The 19,293-nt window shown below is 44.2% G+C and overlaps 1 protein-coding gene across 1 annotated transcript in view; it reads right to left on the bottom strand.

Moving 5' to 3' along the window:
• Positions 1-14,453: 14,453 nt before the first annotated feature.
• Positions 14,454-19,293, bottom strand: part of LOC141060150 (uncharacterized) — a 37,479-nt gene continuing 32,639 nt past the window's right edge. Inside the window, exons 12-13 of the mRNA XM_073556428.1 lie at positions 17,450-17,507; positions 14,454-16,845 (exon numbers count right to left, since the gene is read on the bottom strand). Coding sequence (XP_073412529.1) covers positions 16,085-16,845; positions 17,450-17,507 — 819 coding nt within the window. The 3' untranslated portion in view covers positions 14,454-16,084. The remainder of the gene's footprint in view (positions 16,846-17,449; positions 17,508-19,293) is intronic.

Raw genomic sequence — 19,293 nt, 5'->3', positions numbered from 1 at the left:
GTGACATGTAGCGGCGAGTGATCAGATACACTTCTAGGCAGGTAGGCCACCCCTCGTACATATGGGGTCATGAGTGTATTCCCAATGGCCAGGTCTATCCGTGACATAGCGTGGTGGGAGCTAGAGTAGCAGGAAAACTGTCTGGCTGTGGGGTTTCGGACACGCCAAAGATCTACCATACCCAGCTCCACTAACGTTCTAGCAAATGAGGTTGAGGCTGCATCCTCTGATATGTTTCCCGAATGCAACTTATCCAAATAGGGATGCAAATATGTATTAAAATCTCCTATTAGAAGAGTCGGCGCAGGGGGAAAGGAACCCAAAATAGACAAGATTCTTTTTACTGGTTCGACTGAATAGGGCGGGGGGATGTACATGGCAACCAAAATAAATTGTATACCGTATAACGTGCAAAGCAAACATACAAATCTGCCCCCAGGGTCAACCACTGATTTAGTACATGAGAAGGGGATGGACCTGTGCACCAGCACACTGACACCCCGCGCATGGGTCGAGTACGTGGAATGATATTCATGTGAAACCCATCCCTTTCTTAGCCAATGAATATTATCTTTCACCATGTGGGTCTCAGACATACACAGGATAGCCGGGAGAAATTTCTGCATATTAGTAAATATAGCACATCTCTTATTTGCATCCCCGAGCCCCCTAACATTCCACGCTACAATATTAAGTGATATCGCCATAAGAGCAGACTAAAAAATGAGAAATCGGAACATACTCCACTCCCGAGGGAGAGAGGCAATCTCCACCATCCCTCAGTACAATGAATTGGGCGACACGGCTGACGCACATCACATCCCACAGAACAATTAGGGAATACAACAACAAACGAAAAAAACAAAGGAGGGAGAGGGAGCACTGCACACCAGTGCACAGCGCCCCTACCCCCAAACACAAGTGTAACTTGCACATTTCTCTCAAATAGAGAGAATCAGGGCTAGAAAACTCGCCCAGAGTCCATGCAGGGAGAAGGGTCCACAGCTTGTCACTGTAACGAGTGTCCACAGCAATCCGGTCAGCTCCCGCCCTGAATCCGAAATGGAATGAACAGTAGTAATTATACCAGCATAGCGTCCTAGACAAAAAGGAGTAACAACACCTGGTGGCGAAAAAAAAGGGAGAACTTCAAGTATTCTTCCTCCTCATGGACCTCTCATTAATATCCAGCCAGGACAGCGCCATTCCCGCCGTATCAAAAAAGTGCGTTTCTCCATTCACATCAATCCGCAGTCTAGCAGGGTACATCATGGAATATGTCACCTGTAAGTCACGTAGGCGTTTTTTAATCTCAATAAATTGCGCCCTTTTACGCTGCACCTCCAGGGAAAAATCAGGGAAAATGGAGACTTTCCTCCCATTAATAGCAAGTTCCTTAATGTCTCTGGATCTGCGCAGGATAGCATCTCTATCTTTAAAGTGTAGGAGCTTAAGCAAGATGGGACGCGGGGGTGCTCCCGGCGGGGGGGCACGCGTAGGGACCCTGTGTGCTCTCTCAATAGTAAAGAATGGGGACAAAACATCTTTACCAAAGGTGTCCATTAGCCATTTTTCAAAAAAGCCAAGTGAGTCAGTCCCCTCCGTCCTCTCCGGAACCCCCACCAGTCGCAGATTACTTCTACGGGAGCGGTTCTCTAAATCATCCACCTTGTTCAGCAGTATTGTAATATTTTGCGTGGCTTTTCCCAGCTCCCGTGTTATTGGTGGCAATTTATCCTCCGTCGCACCAACACGCTCCTCCAGTTCCCCCACCCTGGCAGTCACCCCTCGCAGCTCTTGTTTAATACAGGCCATGTCCTTGGTGACAATCTCCATTTGATTACTTAGAGTGGCCAGTGTGGTATTGCAGGAGTTAATTGCTGCGAGGATTTCTCCCAGTGTGGGCTCAGCAGTCACAGACTCCGGCTGCTCCCCATCCCCCACTCCTTCCTCCTCCAGCACAGGCCCCTGTGTCTGCACATGTTGGGCTGAAGGGGGGCCCGTTTACTCACTGTTCCCTCCCTGGAGAGATGATCCTCCAGCTCCACGCTGCATCCAGCGTCTGCCTCAGTCTGTGCACTGGGCGATCGAGCAGCAGCAGGAGGCACCCTTGCATATCGTTCCAGCCTGCCAGCAGCTCCCATCGCTCCACTACCAGCCGACTTGTTGTTTGCTGGTGCCATCCTGGATGTAGCAGAGGCGCGCCCCGGCGTCTCCTTATCTTTTTTACTGCTGCGGTTCGACATGGCCCAAGGATCCTCCGCTGTCTAAACGCCCAGGGAGATATTGCAGCCCTCCAGGTCAGTGGGACTCGTCAGCAGTGCCGGTAATCAGGATTTATTGTCGGATCCGGGCAGGAGCTCTCTCACTCCACGTCCTCCCTACATGAGGTCCAGGCCACGCCCCCCCCCAGACCTCTTCTAATGCATCCCATGACCCTATTTGCTTTGGTGGCAGCTGCCTGACACTGGACACTCCAATTTAGCTTCTTATTGACTATGATGCCCAAGTCTTTTTCCATGTCTGATTTCCCCAGCAGTTTCCCATTTAGTAAGTAATTATAGCATCTGTTTCTCCTTCCCATGTGCATAACCTTACACTTATCTGGGTTAAACCTCATTTGCCATTTTTCAGCCCAATTCTCCAATTTACTCAAATCTGTCTGTAGTTGCAAACTGTCCTCCTTTGTGTTAACTACCTTACATCGTTTTGTATCATCTGCAAATACTGATATTTTACTGTATAAGCCATCCACTAGATCATTAATAAATATATTAAACAGTAGGGGGCCCAATACAGACCCCTGTGGTACCCCACTAGTAACCCTGGCCCAATCTGAGGATGCCCCATTAATAACCACTCTTTGTTTTCTATCACTAAGCCAGCTACCTACCCATCTACACACATTTTCCCCTAGCCCGAGCTTTCTCCTCTTACTTACCAATCTTTTATGTGGGACAGAGTCACATGCTTTAGAGAAGTCGAGATAAATGACATCCGATGATTCTCCTTGGTCCATTTGAGAGCTTACATCCTCATAGAAGCTGATCAGGTTAGTCTGACAGGAGCGATCCTTCATAAATCCATGTTGATATGGAGTTAAACATTTATTAACATTGAGATATTCCATAATGGTATCCCTTAGAAACCCTTCAGAAATTTTACCCACAACAGATGTTAAGCTTACCGGCCTATAGTTTCCAGGTTCCCTTTTACACCCCTTTTTGAATATTGGTACCACATTTGCTTGCCGCCAATCAAAAGGAACAGACCCTGTTTCTATAGAGTCTTTAACTATAAGGAATAGAGGCCTGTCTATCACATTACTTAACTCCCTTAATACCCGAGGGTGAATGCCATCAGGGCCTGGTGATTTGTCCATTTTCATCTTACTAAGGCGGTTCTGCACTTCTTCCTGGGTTAGGCAGGTAATACTTAATGGGGAGTTTACATTATCACTCTGCATTTCCCCGGCAAATCCTTTTCCTGTTTGAACACTGTTGAGAAAAAAGTATTTAAAACATTTGCTTTTCCCACATCGCTCTCTATGATTTCACCCTCATTGTTCTATAAAGGGCCGACACCATCAATTTTAATCATTTTACTGTTTATATAATTAAAGAATAGTTTGGGGTTTGTTTTACTTTCCTTAGCAATGAGTCTCTCAGTTTCCACTTTTGCTAAATGTATTTGTTTTTTACACATTTTATTTTTTTCTCTATAACTTTTTAATGCTTCTTCATCGCCTTCTTGTTTTAGCTTCTTAGATGCCTTGTTCTTGTTATTTGTTGCCCTTTTTACATCCTTATTTAGCCACATTGGTGTTCTCCTGTTCCTAGCCCTTTTATTTCTGTACGGTAAGGCAAGCTCGCAGTGGGTGTGTAAAACTGATATAAATATTTCCCATTTATTTTCTGTGCTCCGATTTTTGAGGACATTGTCCCAATCAATTCGGTGAAGGTCCTCTCTAAGCTGATCACACTTTGCTTTCCTGAAATTCAGCATTTTCGTAGTCCCCTTCCAGGGCACCTTACTGAAGGACAAGTGGAATTGTATTATATTGTGGTCACTGTTCCCTCGGTGCCATCGACTCGGACTTCTGTTATTCTATCTGGCCTGTAGCTTAAAATTAAGTCCAGAAGGGCTGTCCCTCTAGTTGGGCCCGGCACAAGTGGTGACAGATAATTATCCTTGGTCACTGATAGAAATTGGTTTCCTTTCTGAGATCCGCAGGTTTCAGGTTCCCGGTCTATGTCGGGGTAGATGAAGTCCCCCATAATAATCACCTCATTGTGATTTGCTGCTTTGTCTATTTGTTTCAATAATACATTCTCAGTGGTTTCTGTTATATTTGGCGGCTTATAACAAACCCCTATGAGGATTTTATTACTTTTCTCTCCTTTTATCTCCACCTCTTCGTTTCCCTCTTGTATAGCTTCTCTTGTGTGGGCTTTAAAGTGGACTTTATATATAGACAGACTCCACCCCCTTTCCTTTTTTTACGATCCCTCCTAAACAAATCATATCCTTGCAGGTTGGCCGCCCAGTCATAGCTGTCATCTAACCATGTCTGTTATTCCTACTAGGTCGTATTTTTCCTCATACATTACCAACTCCAGGTCTTCACTCTTATTGGTCAGGCTCCTTGCGTTGGTCAGCATGCAGGAAAGAAGTTTTGCTTCCTTTTCCTTAGCTTCCTTCTGAGTACCCTGTCTTGGGTCCTCTGTACCACATCTAGTATCCTTGATTAGTTTGTCCTTCTGCTGCATGTTCTTGTCTGCTGTTTTTCCTCCCATCCCCTCTTCTTCTAGTTTATAGCCCTCCTGATGAGTGTGGCAAGTCTTCTGGCGAATGTGTGTTTCCCAGGTTTTGTGAGGTGTATCCCATCACTTGCGAGAAGTCCATCGTAGAGGTAACGCCATGGTCCAAGAATCCAAATCCTTGCTGCCTGCACCACCGTCGTAGCCAGTTGTTCAGATCTAGCATCCTATATAAATATATAATTTTTTGGTTCCCTTACGGAATGTGAACCTGTGATAATTTGAGCGCTTGTTCTATATACTGCAGTACCACAGTATTGCGCTATATAGTGAAAATCAATGCGTGCGAGCACCAGAGCACGTTCCATTTAAATTCCACTTCTCAATCGCAGCGCCAGCCATGGCTATTAGAGATAGATGGTGGCTATATAATAGAGCTAGTATCTGCCGCGTGTTGAGGGAGCTAAGCTCCTGAGTCCTCTCCACACGTGAGACCTTCTTGTGAATAACACATCCATTTGTGGAGAAGGAGTTAAAGCATTCAGATCCATCCTTAGCCACCACGTAATGCCGGAGTTGTTGTCACGACGCACTGAACCATCTGCTCATTCTCTAAAGTCCCTTTCTTTTAGTTGCAGGATCCCCCTAATCCTGACCATCCCTGTACTAGTAAAGTGGACCATTTTGCAACCTGGCTTATGCACTTTTTATCTTATGACATTCCCACTCTCATCATGAGGGACTTTAGCATCCCATTTGATAACGCGCTCTCCCCATCTGTCGCTCATCTTCTATCTCTAACCTCCAGACATCTCGTCCCATCACACATCTGTATCCTCAATACTCAGCTCAGCAGCTGATGCACAATTTACCGTTACCTTTGGCCTCATTCTCCTCCCTCTATGTCCCGACATAGTGTTAATACATTATTATTAGACACTGGACGGTGCCATTGCTGAGGCCGGACCTACTACACGCACAACTAAGGCTACGTTCACATTTCAGGCTTTTTCCGTCAGTTGCAAACTGGCAAAAGCGTGAAAAAACGGATCCGTCTCCTTCTTGCAACAACCTGATGTAACTGGATCCGTTTTTTGGACGGATACGGCGCACTAGTAATTTAAAGGAACAGTGATCAGGAGATCTCAGAGATGAGAGAGGGAGGGAGAGAGATTTCTCTGCCACTTCCAGTGTTAACATTCATGCCAGAGGAAATTTGCCAGAAATGCGCAGTGGGAAAAAAGTGGACCGGTACAGGAAAAAAAAAGTTGCATGGAACGTTTTTTCATGACGCCGCACCGTCACTTTTTGCTGTATCCTGAAAAAGCCGGCGCGCCGCGTATCCATGCAGCACTAATGTATGTCAATGGGGAAAAACCCGGATCTGGCAGCAAATATCACCGGATCCGGTTTTGCAAATTTTCGCCGCAGGGCGCCGGATTCAAAAAGCCAGAAATGTGAAAGTAGCCCAACCCAACACAGACAACAGAAACCCTGGCAAACAAGTTTCCCCAGCGGTATTGTAGGTGTGCCGAATATCTGTGGAGAAAAATCACTTTTGCCTGAACACTTCAACCATTTTAAGTTTATACACCACATCCATACCTCTGCCCTTCACCTCTCCAAACAAATCTACTTCACCACCCTCGTCATCTCACTGTCCAACAATCCAGAACAACTCTAACACGTCAGTCGTAAAGCGCATGCCCCGATCACCAACCTCAGCACTGACAATTTAGCCACTTACTTCAAAGAAAAAATTCACCATATCTCACAGGATACTTTCTCCCAATCACTTAATAGTACAACAGACTGACAGTGCGTCAGTGCACAGTTGTGCGCACATAGTGACAACGCTACTTTACCACTATCAGTCTGCTAATTGTGCTGACTATCCCCCGAGGCAGTGTAAATGCTTTGGGACATTTGTCAGGACAGTGAAATTTATTTTTACTTAGTTAGCTTAGTGTATCTTCTCTCTTTGGGTAGCTTCTCCCCTATCAGTCCTCCCTCTCCTTTCTTGCTATTTACTTATAGTTTTTATAAATGCTAAAGGGCCTGTTCAGGACAAATTTATTCTTTTACTATGGGCCTAAGAACTTACAGGCAGGTAGTTGTTAAATACCTGACTGTTTTGAACAAGGTCATATCTCTGCTGGCAGAATGCAATCACAGACCGCTCGTGCTGGCAATTTTGAGGATTCCGTTGACGTCACATCGACAGAGCAGCTCCTTCTCTTCAGCCCTACTCTGTTGATAGGTTGACATGTTGATTGACAGCCAGCTCCCGAACTGCCTGTATGTGGAGAGAGCTCAACAGAGCTGCTTGCTTGACGTAAAGCAGCAGAATCACTGGCAGGAGCTCTCAGAAAGCATCGGGTGGAACAGGCTGGTAGTTAGCAAACACCTGCCTGTCAGTTCTTAGGTCCTGGGCAACCCCTTTATAGACTGCTACGGATAGTTAGTTAGCTCTTCAGTTCTCAGAGACAAAGGAATTTATTTTAAAATAAAATATATATATATATATATATATATATATATATATTAGTAGTGGTGGTGGTCAAAAGTTTGCATACCCCGGCAGAATTTTTGCTTTCTTGGCCATTTTTTCAGAGGATATGAATGATAACACCAAAACTTTTCCTCCACTCATGGTTAGTGGTTGGGTGAAAACATTTATTGTCAGACTACTGTGTTTTCTCTTTTAAAATCATAATGACAACCCAAAACATCCAAATGACCCTGATCAAAAGTTCACATTCCCCATTTCTTAATATCGTGTTTTGCCCCCTCTAACATCAATGACAGCTTGAAGTCTTTTGTGGTAGTTGTGGATGAGGTTCTTTATTTTCTCAGATGGTAAAGCTGCCCAATCTTCTTGGCAAAAAGCCTCCAGTTCCAGGTATTAGAGGGAGCCATGACCACACTGACTAACATACTACTGTTATAACTGTTTTCAATTAATGCACTTAACCATTCTCATGCATCATCATCTGATTAGCTTTTTAAGATGATTAATAAAAGCTATGTTTCATCTACTTTAGAGACCCCTATATAATATACAGTGAATCCCTATTTGCTACTTTGGGATCTAGTTCTACTAACAGTGGAGTAATGATCACCGTTGCAAAGGGAAATTACTAATAAACATGTGGAGGAACAAAGGGGCACTATTAATACGTAGAGTCACAAATTGGAATTATTAATAAATACTTGGAGCTGCAAAGTGGACATTACTAATACATGGAGACACAAATGGACATTATTAATAACTACAAGGAGAAAGGTAGGGATAATACACATGCTTGGCATACAAACCTTGAAGGCTACAACTTATGTATTAGAAACAGGATTAACAAGAGGGGAGGAAGTGTTGCATCGTTAGGAAAACATATATCTCCGCAGAGACCCAAACTTCAGAGAATGAACGCAGAAAGTGTTTGGGTAAGAATACAAGGAGAGAAGAACAGAAAGGACACCATCGTAGGGGTTTAGTATTGGCCACTTACACAGACTGAAGATATGGATAAACTCTTTTTACATCAGATGTCTATGTTCTCAAAACAAGAGTGACAGACTGTAGTTGTAGTGCGTGTGCCGACTGGGGGGTGGTCCCTTTCGGCTGCGGAACAGACTGGAGACAGATGCAGAAATCCGATAAACAGGGCCTACTTTATTGGGTGTCCTCTTGACATCCACAGCAAAAACAACAGCTGCCACTCCCAGGCCCGAGTACCCGTCACCTCCTCCTACTCTGGTGGGAGTTAACCCTCTGGGTTCCTTCTCCGTGGCTGCCGTTAGGCCCACGACCACAGTGCTTCCCCCGACCGAGTCTGCCCGCTGTGACACTTACTCACTCCTCGGTGTCCAGCTGTCCGATACCCCAGGCCTCCATTAGTTAGTTAGAGCTCATCCTATAGCACTAATGACAAGCTGTAGTGTTAGCCTCACCTGGTGAGGGGCATCCATTAAAACACAGGCCGGGTTAAACACACGGACCAAGGGCGATAGCACAGCAGCGATGACCCGGACAACGGGCTATGCAGGATGTCAGTAAAACATGCGGAGCATGTCTCATGGCTGTTCGTCAGCCGCAACACATGCAGGGTGTTAGGGCTGGCGGAATGCACCAAATTATAAAATAATAGTTGGTGCGTTCGCAGCCCGGGGTCCACCGTGCAGAGGTGGTACACTGCTGCTAAGTAATGGCGGAAGAATTAAGCGGTGTGAAACCAGTCACATGTGGGTTACGTCACCCAATGTGAACAGGGCGAACTCTGTTACTGCACAGAGCCGCACCACCGATGAAAGTAGATGCCGGAGCCTGTTAACTCACAGAGCTCGGCCAAAAGAGCGCACAGTGTACGGCCACAGAACTCTACCCCAAGGACACGGGGTTAGAGTCCTTCTAGGTCCACTGAACGCGCAGCGTCGCTGCCGCTATAGACGCTGGCTATGGAGCACGTGCACTGAGACGTGCCGAGTCCCTGGTGAGGACTGATGCCTGACTCAACCTCAGACCTACCTACGCCTAAGCCAGGGCGCTAGCAGGCTAGGCTGCACAACACATGCGCACCAAGGGTAGGGGTTTCTTAATGAGTCATTCACCAGAGACATCCATACGTGCATACATCACTCACTCCACATAGTCTGTAAATAGTCTATACTAGCGCATGGGCAAGCGGCCATGCGAACCTTTTATAGCCACGAGTGTCCGGGACCTTCCTGGCTTCTCGGATGGGCCAATCCGAACACAAGCAGGACCTGAGCACGTGACCCTCGATCTCCAATGGGAGATCACTCCACGGGCATGCTCAGTGGCCCGACGTGGGGACTTAGTCCCTGGAGAATCTCGCTGCTGAGCAGCATGCATTGTCATAGCTGTGCCAGAGGTGGCAGCAGCAAGCAAACCCACGGAGTTGGCCTGGGCAGAGCGCCGGGACTGACGAATCTGCTGAGCAAGCTCCACTGTGGCCGAAGAAGAATGGGAGACCGCTGGGTGCAAGGCTCTGGATTCCTGCTGTGCAGTGGCAGGAACCCGACGCCTAACACAGGGATTCCCTGTTTGTTACGCAATCCCTGTATGTGTTGCAGGACATGCAGGCGCGGGGACTGGAACATATTGTTTGAGCACACCAAAGTCACTTGGTTAGCACCCAAGCATGCTTGGATAACACCTTACCCGAGCACGTTCGCTCATCGCTAGTTTTACATCTAACATCCCTTTCAATGCATACTTGTTCGACGGGACATTCCATTGTAACACTCGAGAATGTACCTGAGCCCAAGCTACTGCTGGAAGCAGGTTAGTGTTCTTAACGACATTGCCTTCCCCCGACCTTCTGTCTCTTCCCCACTATCCCGTAGAATGTAAGTCCGCAAGGACAGGGTCCTCTCCCCTCTGTACCAGTCTGTCACTGTAAATTTGTTTACTGTTAACGATATCTATAACTTTGTATGTAACCCCCCTTCTCATGTACAGCACCATGGAATCAATGGCGCTATATAAATAAATAATAATATAATTGCCTTCATTAGAGTTGTGACTGGATTGCCTACAATTTTAACCCTTGGCAAGACACCTTCTTCTTCTTCTCTGGGAGAGATCTCTGATGTACTGAATCTAAGAGAAGACCAAGGAAAACCTGTCCTCTCTTGGGCTCTAACCTTTATTTCTTTAAATTGAATAGTCAACCTAGACGTGTCAAGGCAGCTCTGATTTCTGGCTTCTGAGTTCTGCAGTGCTCAACAGATCTGCCCACAATCGTGGAATTGTCGAGGTGAGGTATCACCAGTGCATTTTTCTCTTGCAAGTGAGCAGTTATCTATTTTCGTAAAGACTCGAGTGGCCATCGACAACCCAAGGGGAAGGGCCCAAAAACTGAAAATACTTGCTCTCTCCCTTGATGCTGAGAGCTGCCCTCGGGAGTTTTTGGTGCTCTATGTTAGGAGGTGACGGGAACCTCTCTCTCTCTCTCTCTCTCCTACGTGTGGCCCCTATGCACTCAATATAAAATATGTTATACACTGCTATGTACTGCGTGCTAATGTTGCATTCCACCGTATATGCCATATAATTGCATGAAACTGTCTTGTATTATTGTACTGTGCACTGTAAAATGTACTGGGTACTAATGTTGATGTGATGGTATGTAGTTTCAATGGACTGCTACGTTTGCAATGTTTTAACGTGTAAGTGCCCTTTAAATCGTCTGTGCTGTTTTACTGCGTTATGTATTACTGTTGCTAGAGTTAGGGAAAGTAGAGGTTAATGTGTGGGCTGGGCCAGGAGCAGAAATGCGACAGGAAGCGGCTGCTCCTGGTCAGTAGCTTGGGCACATTTGCCCTGAGCAGATGTAACTACAAACAGGGCATTGCCAGATCCCAGAAGAGGGAAAGAATCTGCTGCCCCGGACCAAGGACTTAAAAGACCGCAACACGGACCCCAGGACTACGGAAAGGCCCCACTGAAGGGACTGTGAGCGTCCAGATTCCAGCGTGAAGACTACTTGCTTGATCTCGGCTACCGTGGCGGTGGTGGGGACGGCTGTGGACAGCATCAGGGAGAGAGCAGGAACCCAGTGTTCTACTTCTCTTTTAATCTCTGTTCCATTAAAAAGTTTGTTCCCTGTTGGACTGCAAAATTGTACCTGTGGATTGTGTTCGTCGGTTCCATCTCTGTACAAGGTACCAGGGGTGCTCACTGACTGTTTTCTAAGTTAACTCGGCTGGGACTTCCACCCCGGGTGACCTTGGTGCACTCTACTTGAATTGGAACGTGATAATATGGGTTCTTTAATTCCAAGACTACCATACAGCAATCTGAAAATAGAAGTTTTATGACTCATCTGTTAGGGTTACGTTTACGTAATAGAGAGGCGGTATGATACCAAAACATGAATAGTTTATATTGATTTTTTTCCCTATAGGTGAAAGAAGTGGAGGTCTTAGCTGCATTCCTCCCAGACTCCCTGCCAGGTACCAAGTGGTAAAGATTCCCCCCAGAAATCTCTCCCACCTACTCATATATGGGGGATTTGGGTGATCTTCTTCATATGGGTTAAGTAATAATTGATAGATATCAGATATAAGAACAAATGATCTGATTTCTTAAGAATCTGTTTAGCCTCTTCAGGATCATTATTGTGCTGAAAGTCGCATTTGTTTTTTGTATTAAAAAGAGGGGTAAGTAGACCCCCTGTTCTTTCTCTTATCCTGGGACCTCTCTGAGGATGAATTTTTTTATTTTTCTTACTAACTCCAGAACTTCTTCCTCCAGAGCCAGCTGTTCCCTCCTAGAATTCTGGGTCTTTGTCACTACAAAATTCTGCAGGGGAAAAGCCAGAAACTCTAACCTTAGATTCTATAGTGTTGAGAACCAAGCTGTTTAATGAAATCTGTGTCCAGGCAGAAGGAAAAAAAAATAGAGAAGAGTCTTCCCCCTACCTGGGGTATGGCATCACTGTGCAGGTTTTTAGCCCGGTGAGGAGTGTCCTCCAAGCATGAAACCTTTGCTCTTTTTTCCTCTGGTGTCTCAACTTGTCTTGGTCTTTTGGTGGCCTTTTTTGACTGCATCTCCTCCTTCGAAAGGATCTTTTATATGATGGCAATACTAAATTAGGGAAGCCTTTCTTATTGACACCTGCTTTTTTAAGATGTCATCCAATACTGGGTCAAACAGATTATTGACAAGGAATGGACCAGTCTAGATTTTGATAGGATGTCTCCTAACCAGTACTTCAACCACAGACCATGACGAGCCGCATTAAATAAAGCAGTGGATTTGGATGGTAATCGCACTGTATCTGCTGAAGCATCAGCTTGGAACGCTGCCGCACTCTGCATCATAGGAAACATGGCTAAGATACTTGCCATCTTAGTATTTAGCTGGCTTTCCATGTGGTCCAGTCACACCATCAGGGACCTGGCCGTAGATGTTGCTGTAATGGCTGGTTGAAAGGAACCCGCAGAATACTCCCAAGCTCTCCTTCTAGAGACCATCCACCTTCCTATCTAGGGGATCTTTAAGTGCTCCAACATCGTCAAATGGTAACACATTTCCTAGATGCTTTTGAAATGGCCACAACAATTTTTGGAGACTTATCTCGTATAGGCGAGGAGTCTTCCTCAAAGGGAAATTTTGCTTTTTGAGGTTAACGGCAAGAACCCTTTCCTTTCAGTTTTTTTCCCCTCTTTTGATAAGAAACAGATCATCAATAACAGGAAAGGTTCAAAGTTTACGCTGCTCCAACCCACCAAACATTATGTCCTGAATGGATTTGGGGGCCTAGGGTTCTTCTAGATCCATAGTGGACTGTTGTGAACTCTCTCGATTTGACTTCTGAGTCGAGGCTCCCTCTGGTGGTTACTGTGGGTAGTGGAGCTGGCCGAAGTCTGCCACCTGACGATGATGATTGGAGATCAGGGGTTACTGACTGGAGTATTTAAGTGAGCAGGCTTCCTTCAGTGGCTGCTTGTGATTAGTTTCTTCCTGTGCATTCTGAGGTCTGCTGTATCCTGCCTGATCCTGCATTTTTCAGTTAAGTTGTTTATTTGCTAGTCCTTTGCATCTGATCTGGTTTTTCCTCTTTCTGCTTTGCTGTGAGGGTTCAGCTTGCTCCCTGCTGGGGCTGTGCTGGACCCCGCTCCCTATGTTACAGCTTGTGTCAGTTTGTTCAGTCTCCTGTTATATTAGTCTATTTTGCTTTGCTGCCAGTTCTCACCAGAATGCTGATATAGTGGGGGACAGGTTGTGAGACCTCAGTGTTTTTTGTACATCAAACGTGTTGGATTTTTTAGGGTTTTTGCGTGATTGCAGACAGTGTCTTTCCTATCCTATCTAGTCAGTTTGGGCCCCATCATTTGCTCACTCGCGCCTAGGGCATCGTAGGTACGCTCCACGGCTACTGCTAGTTGTGTTATTAGGATTAGGGGTCTGCAATCCGCTAAGTTACCAACCTTTCTGGTTTCCTGGTGGCCTAGCCTATTCCTGCTATCCTCCTCAGTGACCAGTTCATAACAGTGGACCTAATAGCTTTAATCAGCTTGCCCGTGTCTTCAATAGGAAAACATGGACGACCGTCTTCCTTTTCCAACCAAAGAGAAAGAAGTAGAGGGAGACATATACTCTTCCCTCTGACGTGACCAGCTGATCCGAAGATACAACTTTAGGAAGAATTAGGGAGAGAACTTTTTAGTTCTGCTTTAATTAAAGATCTTATATTCGAAGCAAAGTTTGGGGATTCCTCGTAGATCTTTTCCATGCAAGACTGACTGAATCTCTCCTCTCGTGAACTTGTAACCTCCCCTTGCATAGTGCCCATAGTGCTTGCTTTTTGCCACACATTTCTTAGGTCATTTCTAAACAATAAATATGACATGAAAACCCCTATTACAAGGTGCACATTCCCGGAGGTCACTTACTCCTCAGGAGTGGTTTAGGTACCGGATTAGGAGGAGGAATCATTTCTCTTGAATGATCTCCTCTGGAGGCTGTGGTTTCATCCATCCCGCTGACACAATCCGACCACCTTCTGGCGCTGCCACTGAAGACGGCTTACGCAGGCTGCTGCCTAGCTGCTCTTCTGTTGGGTCGACTGCCGCTAATGCTAAGTGGTACAACACCCCACCGATATGTAGAACTGCCTTTTTAAATCAGGCGCCGCACTGGCAGTACCTGGAAATTGGTTCATCACTTCTGGCACTCCTGACATCATCAGGGAGCGCCACTATAATCCTAAGCGCCCTGCGCAAACGATGATCCGGGGTGATGCAACAGCCAATGGGCACATCAATTAACCATGACGCCCCCACCATTCCTCCGTACTCCCCCCCCCCCTTTACCAGGCACATGCCAGCTGATATAAACAGTGTATAACATGTACACTATGGTTGTCCACACTTTTGTGCGTCATGTTGATGAACCCCAATGACACAGAGGGCAGACAGAGTCCAAAAGTTAACGTTGCCTCGTTATAATGAATGATTTAATCCGAGTTGCATTTTTTGGGGGGGCTTTAGACAGAAACTTTAAGGTAAGTGTTCAGCGTAAATGTGAATCGAGCCTTATTCTAATATTTGGGAGGCAGAACGAACCATTTAACTCCAGTCAACCTGTGGTATAAGTGATGACAGCTTCGCTCTTCCGGTCAGTGCTTTTATGGTGATACCAGATTTCCATGAGGTTTTATTTTTATGTTTTGCTATTTTTGCACGCTAAACGAAATTTTATCAAAAAAATGCTAATAGATGTAAATTTTTACATTTTTGCCTGCCATAGTTGAATAAGGGCTTGTTTCCTTTTGCAGGACTAGATGAAGATTTTATCCATATCAGTTTGGGGGACATAATATTAGATTTACATTTTTTCATTTTTTATGCTGGTCATTGTGCAGTAAATGTGATAAGACAACTTTATTATTCAGGTCAGTACGATTACACCGACATCACACATATAGGGGTTTTTTTTATGCTTTGTTACTTTTGCACTCGGAAAACAAAATTTTACAAACTATAATCGCCGTAATTAACTTTTTATTTTATTGCCGAAAGAGCCACAGGAAGCTTACATTTTCCAGGTCTTTTTTTTCTAACATATGAAAGCTTCTTAATCCATTTTTTTCTGTGTCGGTACAGTAAAAAAGCTACATTTGTGGAGTGTTTTTATTTAATTTTTTTATGGAGTTTACAGTATGGAAGAGATAATGTAACAGTGTGAACATTTTTCTAATTTTGATCATTTCAGGTGTAGTGATACCAATTGTTTTCATGTTTTTTTGTTTCTTTTTTTTACATAAAAGCAGCATTTTTGGAGGCAAAAGTTTTTTTTAGTTTTTTCTTTTACTTTTCTTTTTTTGCAAATGTTATTAAAACTGGCTTTCACATTATTACTTAGTACCACTTTATGACGTGAATATTTTTCACTTTGAAATGTCTAATACTTTGCAGTACTTCTGAATTGCAGTGCATGAGACCAGTCAGTTTCACCCTGCCACCTTACCCAGAGGCCATTACTCCACCTTGGGTTGCCATTACAACCATTGGGACCTGCAATCGTGGGGCCCTGATGGGGTTAAAGAGAAAAGACCTCTTCCTTTGTTAACCATATCACTGTCGTGATTGCAACAGAATCTAGAGAAGTAATCGGCCACAATTGGTGCTAAATCCGATGGTGCGGCAGGGTGTCAGCTATAATATACAGCTCAAGTCCGCTGCATTTTCACCTATCTCTGGACACTGGTTACTTAACCCCCGACTCCATAAAAATCAGTGCTGAGGATTAAGGCCCCTTAATGATGGCCACTAAGAGGTTAAGATGGTTTCTGCTATTTGTGAGTTCTCTTATGTCTATCAAGATTAAACTTGTTGGCGAAACATTTCCCACATTCTGAACACGTAAATGGCTTCTCCCCTGTGTGACTTCTTAGATGTCCCAAAATATGTGATCTATTACTAAAACATTTCCCACACTCAGGACATGAGAACGGTTTCTCCCCCGTGTGACTTCTTAGATGGACCAAAATATGTGATTTATGAATAAAACGTTTCCCACACTCTGTACATAAAAACGGCTTCTCTCCGATGTGGATTTTTAGATGAGTCACAAGATACGATTTCCGGCTAAAACATTTTCCGCATTCCGAACATGAAAATGGCTTCTCCCCGGTGTGTACTCTTAGATGGTCTATGGCGCGGGATTTCTCGCTAAATCGTCTCCCACATTCGGGACATGAATACGGCATCTCTCCCGTGTGAGTTTTTTTATGTTTGTTAAGTTGAAATTCCTTGGCGAAACATTTCCCACATTCCGAACATGGGAATGGCCGCGCATCTGTCATTATTCGCTGAGACAAGGTAAGATTAGATTTCTTTTTAAAATATTTCCATCTTTCTCCAGTTCTTTGTTTGCCAATCAGCGATTGATCAGATGAAGGCATCCAGTGATCAGTGATGTCAGAGGATATATCTTTGCAATGAAGAACTGCATCAGTCGTTATTGGTTTGACTTGTATGATATTGTTATCTTCTACTTCATAACAAGAGGATAGATGGGAATATCCCTGGAAGCCTCTTATCCCGTCTTCTACTGGAAAAAAAACCTTGTATATTTTACTAAATAAAAAAACAATAAAGTTATAGACTATAGCTACATGCGACTTTGGCCTCAACACTGATCTTGTAGCCAAAGATAGTTATCCATCACGGCACAATACAAACAAAATGGGGTTGAACTGTGCCCCATAAGGTACTGTGACCGCGATAAGCAAATTATGAAAAATCAGACCCGGTTGAATTTTTTTACGACTTACATATCACGGTCATTGTACCCCAAACATTTGTATCATGCTGCAATGTAGTAGATACGTGTAACGATATTTGGCTGCGTAACTTATGTCGCAGCCAAGGTCGCCGTGTAGCCCTAGCTTTACTGAGATGATAAAGTAAAATGGACATGGAAGAAAATATCACATGACATGGAAAGGTCCCATGATATAAACTCTTGTAGAGATTGGGGTAAACTACGCCCCTTTTTCATGCCACACCCGGTTTTACAATTCACACCACTCTACAAGGCCCTTCTTCACCTTAATATTCTTGAAAAAGAGAAGGAATGTTAATAAAAATGAGGGGAAAGACGACATGTGTGTGACCCTCCCATGAGTGAAATCAAATTTATAAGCCGATCTTACCGGTCACTGACATGGATGTGGGTTTTTCAAATCCCTTTGTCGTTTCGCCAGAACTTTCCTGCAAGAATCCCACATTAAAGACATGAGAAAAATAAAACAGAACCTGTTTATCTTATATGAAGATGAAGGTCATAATCCCAAAGAAGGCAAAACCGAAAGCTGCCCTTAATGGTAAATGATAGTCCTAGTGTATTCCGTCTCTTCTCACCTGACTGACAGCTCCTCAGTGTCCCTCCTCCACGCTGCTGAAATTCCACACTGATAAGTACAAGCTGCAGCTGTCACTCAAACACAGCGAGCAGAGACTGAACACACACAGCCTCAGATGGATTTAATGATATGTGTAGTTTCCCTTGAGAAATTTTTTTTCTATCTCTTCAGTTTTTAGGTTTTCCACTTTTTTTTTTTACCTTCTTCCAATAGCCATAACTTTTATATTTTTCCTCTAACATCGCCGTACGAGGGTTCGTTTGTTTTAATTCTGAAATTTTCAAAACAAATTTAAGACCAATTTTTTTTTTTTTTTTTTTACTTTTCACTTTATGTATCCGGGACGTTATTTTTTTTTTTTTCTGTGTAGTGAGCTAACATTCTGATTAGAACCATTTTGAGTTATACACAACGTTACAGTCACTTTTTAATGCAGTTCTGGCATTTTGATTTTCTGCCTCTTGACAGCGTTTGCCTTAATGGTTAAATAACGTTATATTTTCATAGATCTTGTATACTCAATTAGAAGTTTCAGAGTGGGAGATAAGAAATTTATTTTCAGAGTCCCTGTTAGGGGCTGGTGGGCAGCAGGGTCACCGCTTTTCCCTGCTTCCCACCAGCCCCCAGCCCCTAACAGGGACTCTGAAAATAATTTTCTTATCTCCCACTCTGAAACTTCTATTTGAGTATGGTTTGAAAAAGACCTATGGTTAGGTCGAAACGTAACCATATAGAGTACACTTCTGGGATTTATTGCGGTGTTACACTATTTGTTGAACTGAAAAATTAAAAATAAAAATTACAAAAACTACAAAGATTCTTCAATAAGACCAAGTCATTTTTGAGTGCGACTGTTTACTTAGTGACTATTTGTGCTTAGGAGCAGCTGATTGGCATTGTGCTGTTATCTGTCACTTACATCAATACTGAAGACTTTACATCTCTCCGCATTGACTATCAATTTCCCGGCAGATGTCTAAACAGCAGGAAGCTTAACCCAATCTTATATAAAAGCAGAAACCATCGATTCTGACCACAACTGACCATAACAAGGTCGATTCCAGCGTTCACCGATCAGCCATAACATTACCACCACTGACGGGGGACGTTAATGACAATGGTGCCTGTTAGAGGTGGAATATATCGCAAAGTAAATGAACCATCCGTTTCTGAGGTTTTTGTCTTGGAAGTAGAAAAAAATGAGCAAGAAAAAGGAGCCGAGTCAGAGCATCTGTAAAACAGCAGGTCTTGTGGGGAGTTTTCGGCAGATCTTGTCTTGTGTTGCCGGTAGATAGCAGGTCTCCTACATTCCTCAAAATGATACCGATAAAATTTTTGGGTGTTCCAAGTAGTCAGTGATTAGTATCCATCAAAAATGGTCCAAGGAAAACAGCTGGTGGACCAGCAAAAGGATACTGGGTACCTAAGACTTAGTAATTAGGGTGGCACGGTGGCTCAGTGGTTCCTGGGTTCGAATCCCACCAAGGACAACATCTGCAAGGAGTTTGTATGTTCTCCCTGTGTTTGCGTGGGTTTCCTCTGGGTTCTCTGGTTTCCTCCCACATTCTAAAGACATACTGATAGGGAATTTAGAGTGTGAGCCCCATCGGAGACAGTGATGATGATGTGTGCAA

Source organism: Dendrobates tinctorius, unplaced genomic scaffold (assembly GCF_039654945.1).
Source record: "Dendrobates tinctorius isolate UK_male_01 unplaced genomic scaffold, ASM3965494v1 ptg000232l, whole genome shotgun sequence".
NCBI lineage: Eukaryota > Metazoa > Chordata > Amphibia > Anura > Dendrobatidae > Dendrobates > Dendrobates tinctorius.
Note: the sequence above shows the minus strand (reverse complement) of the source record. Positions and strands in the feature narration are given on the sequence as shown.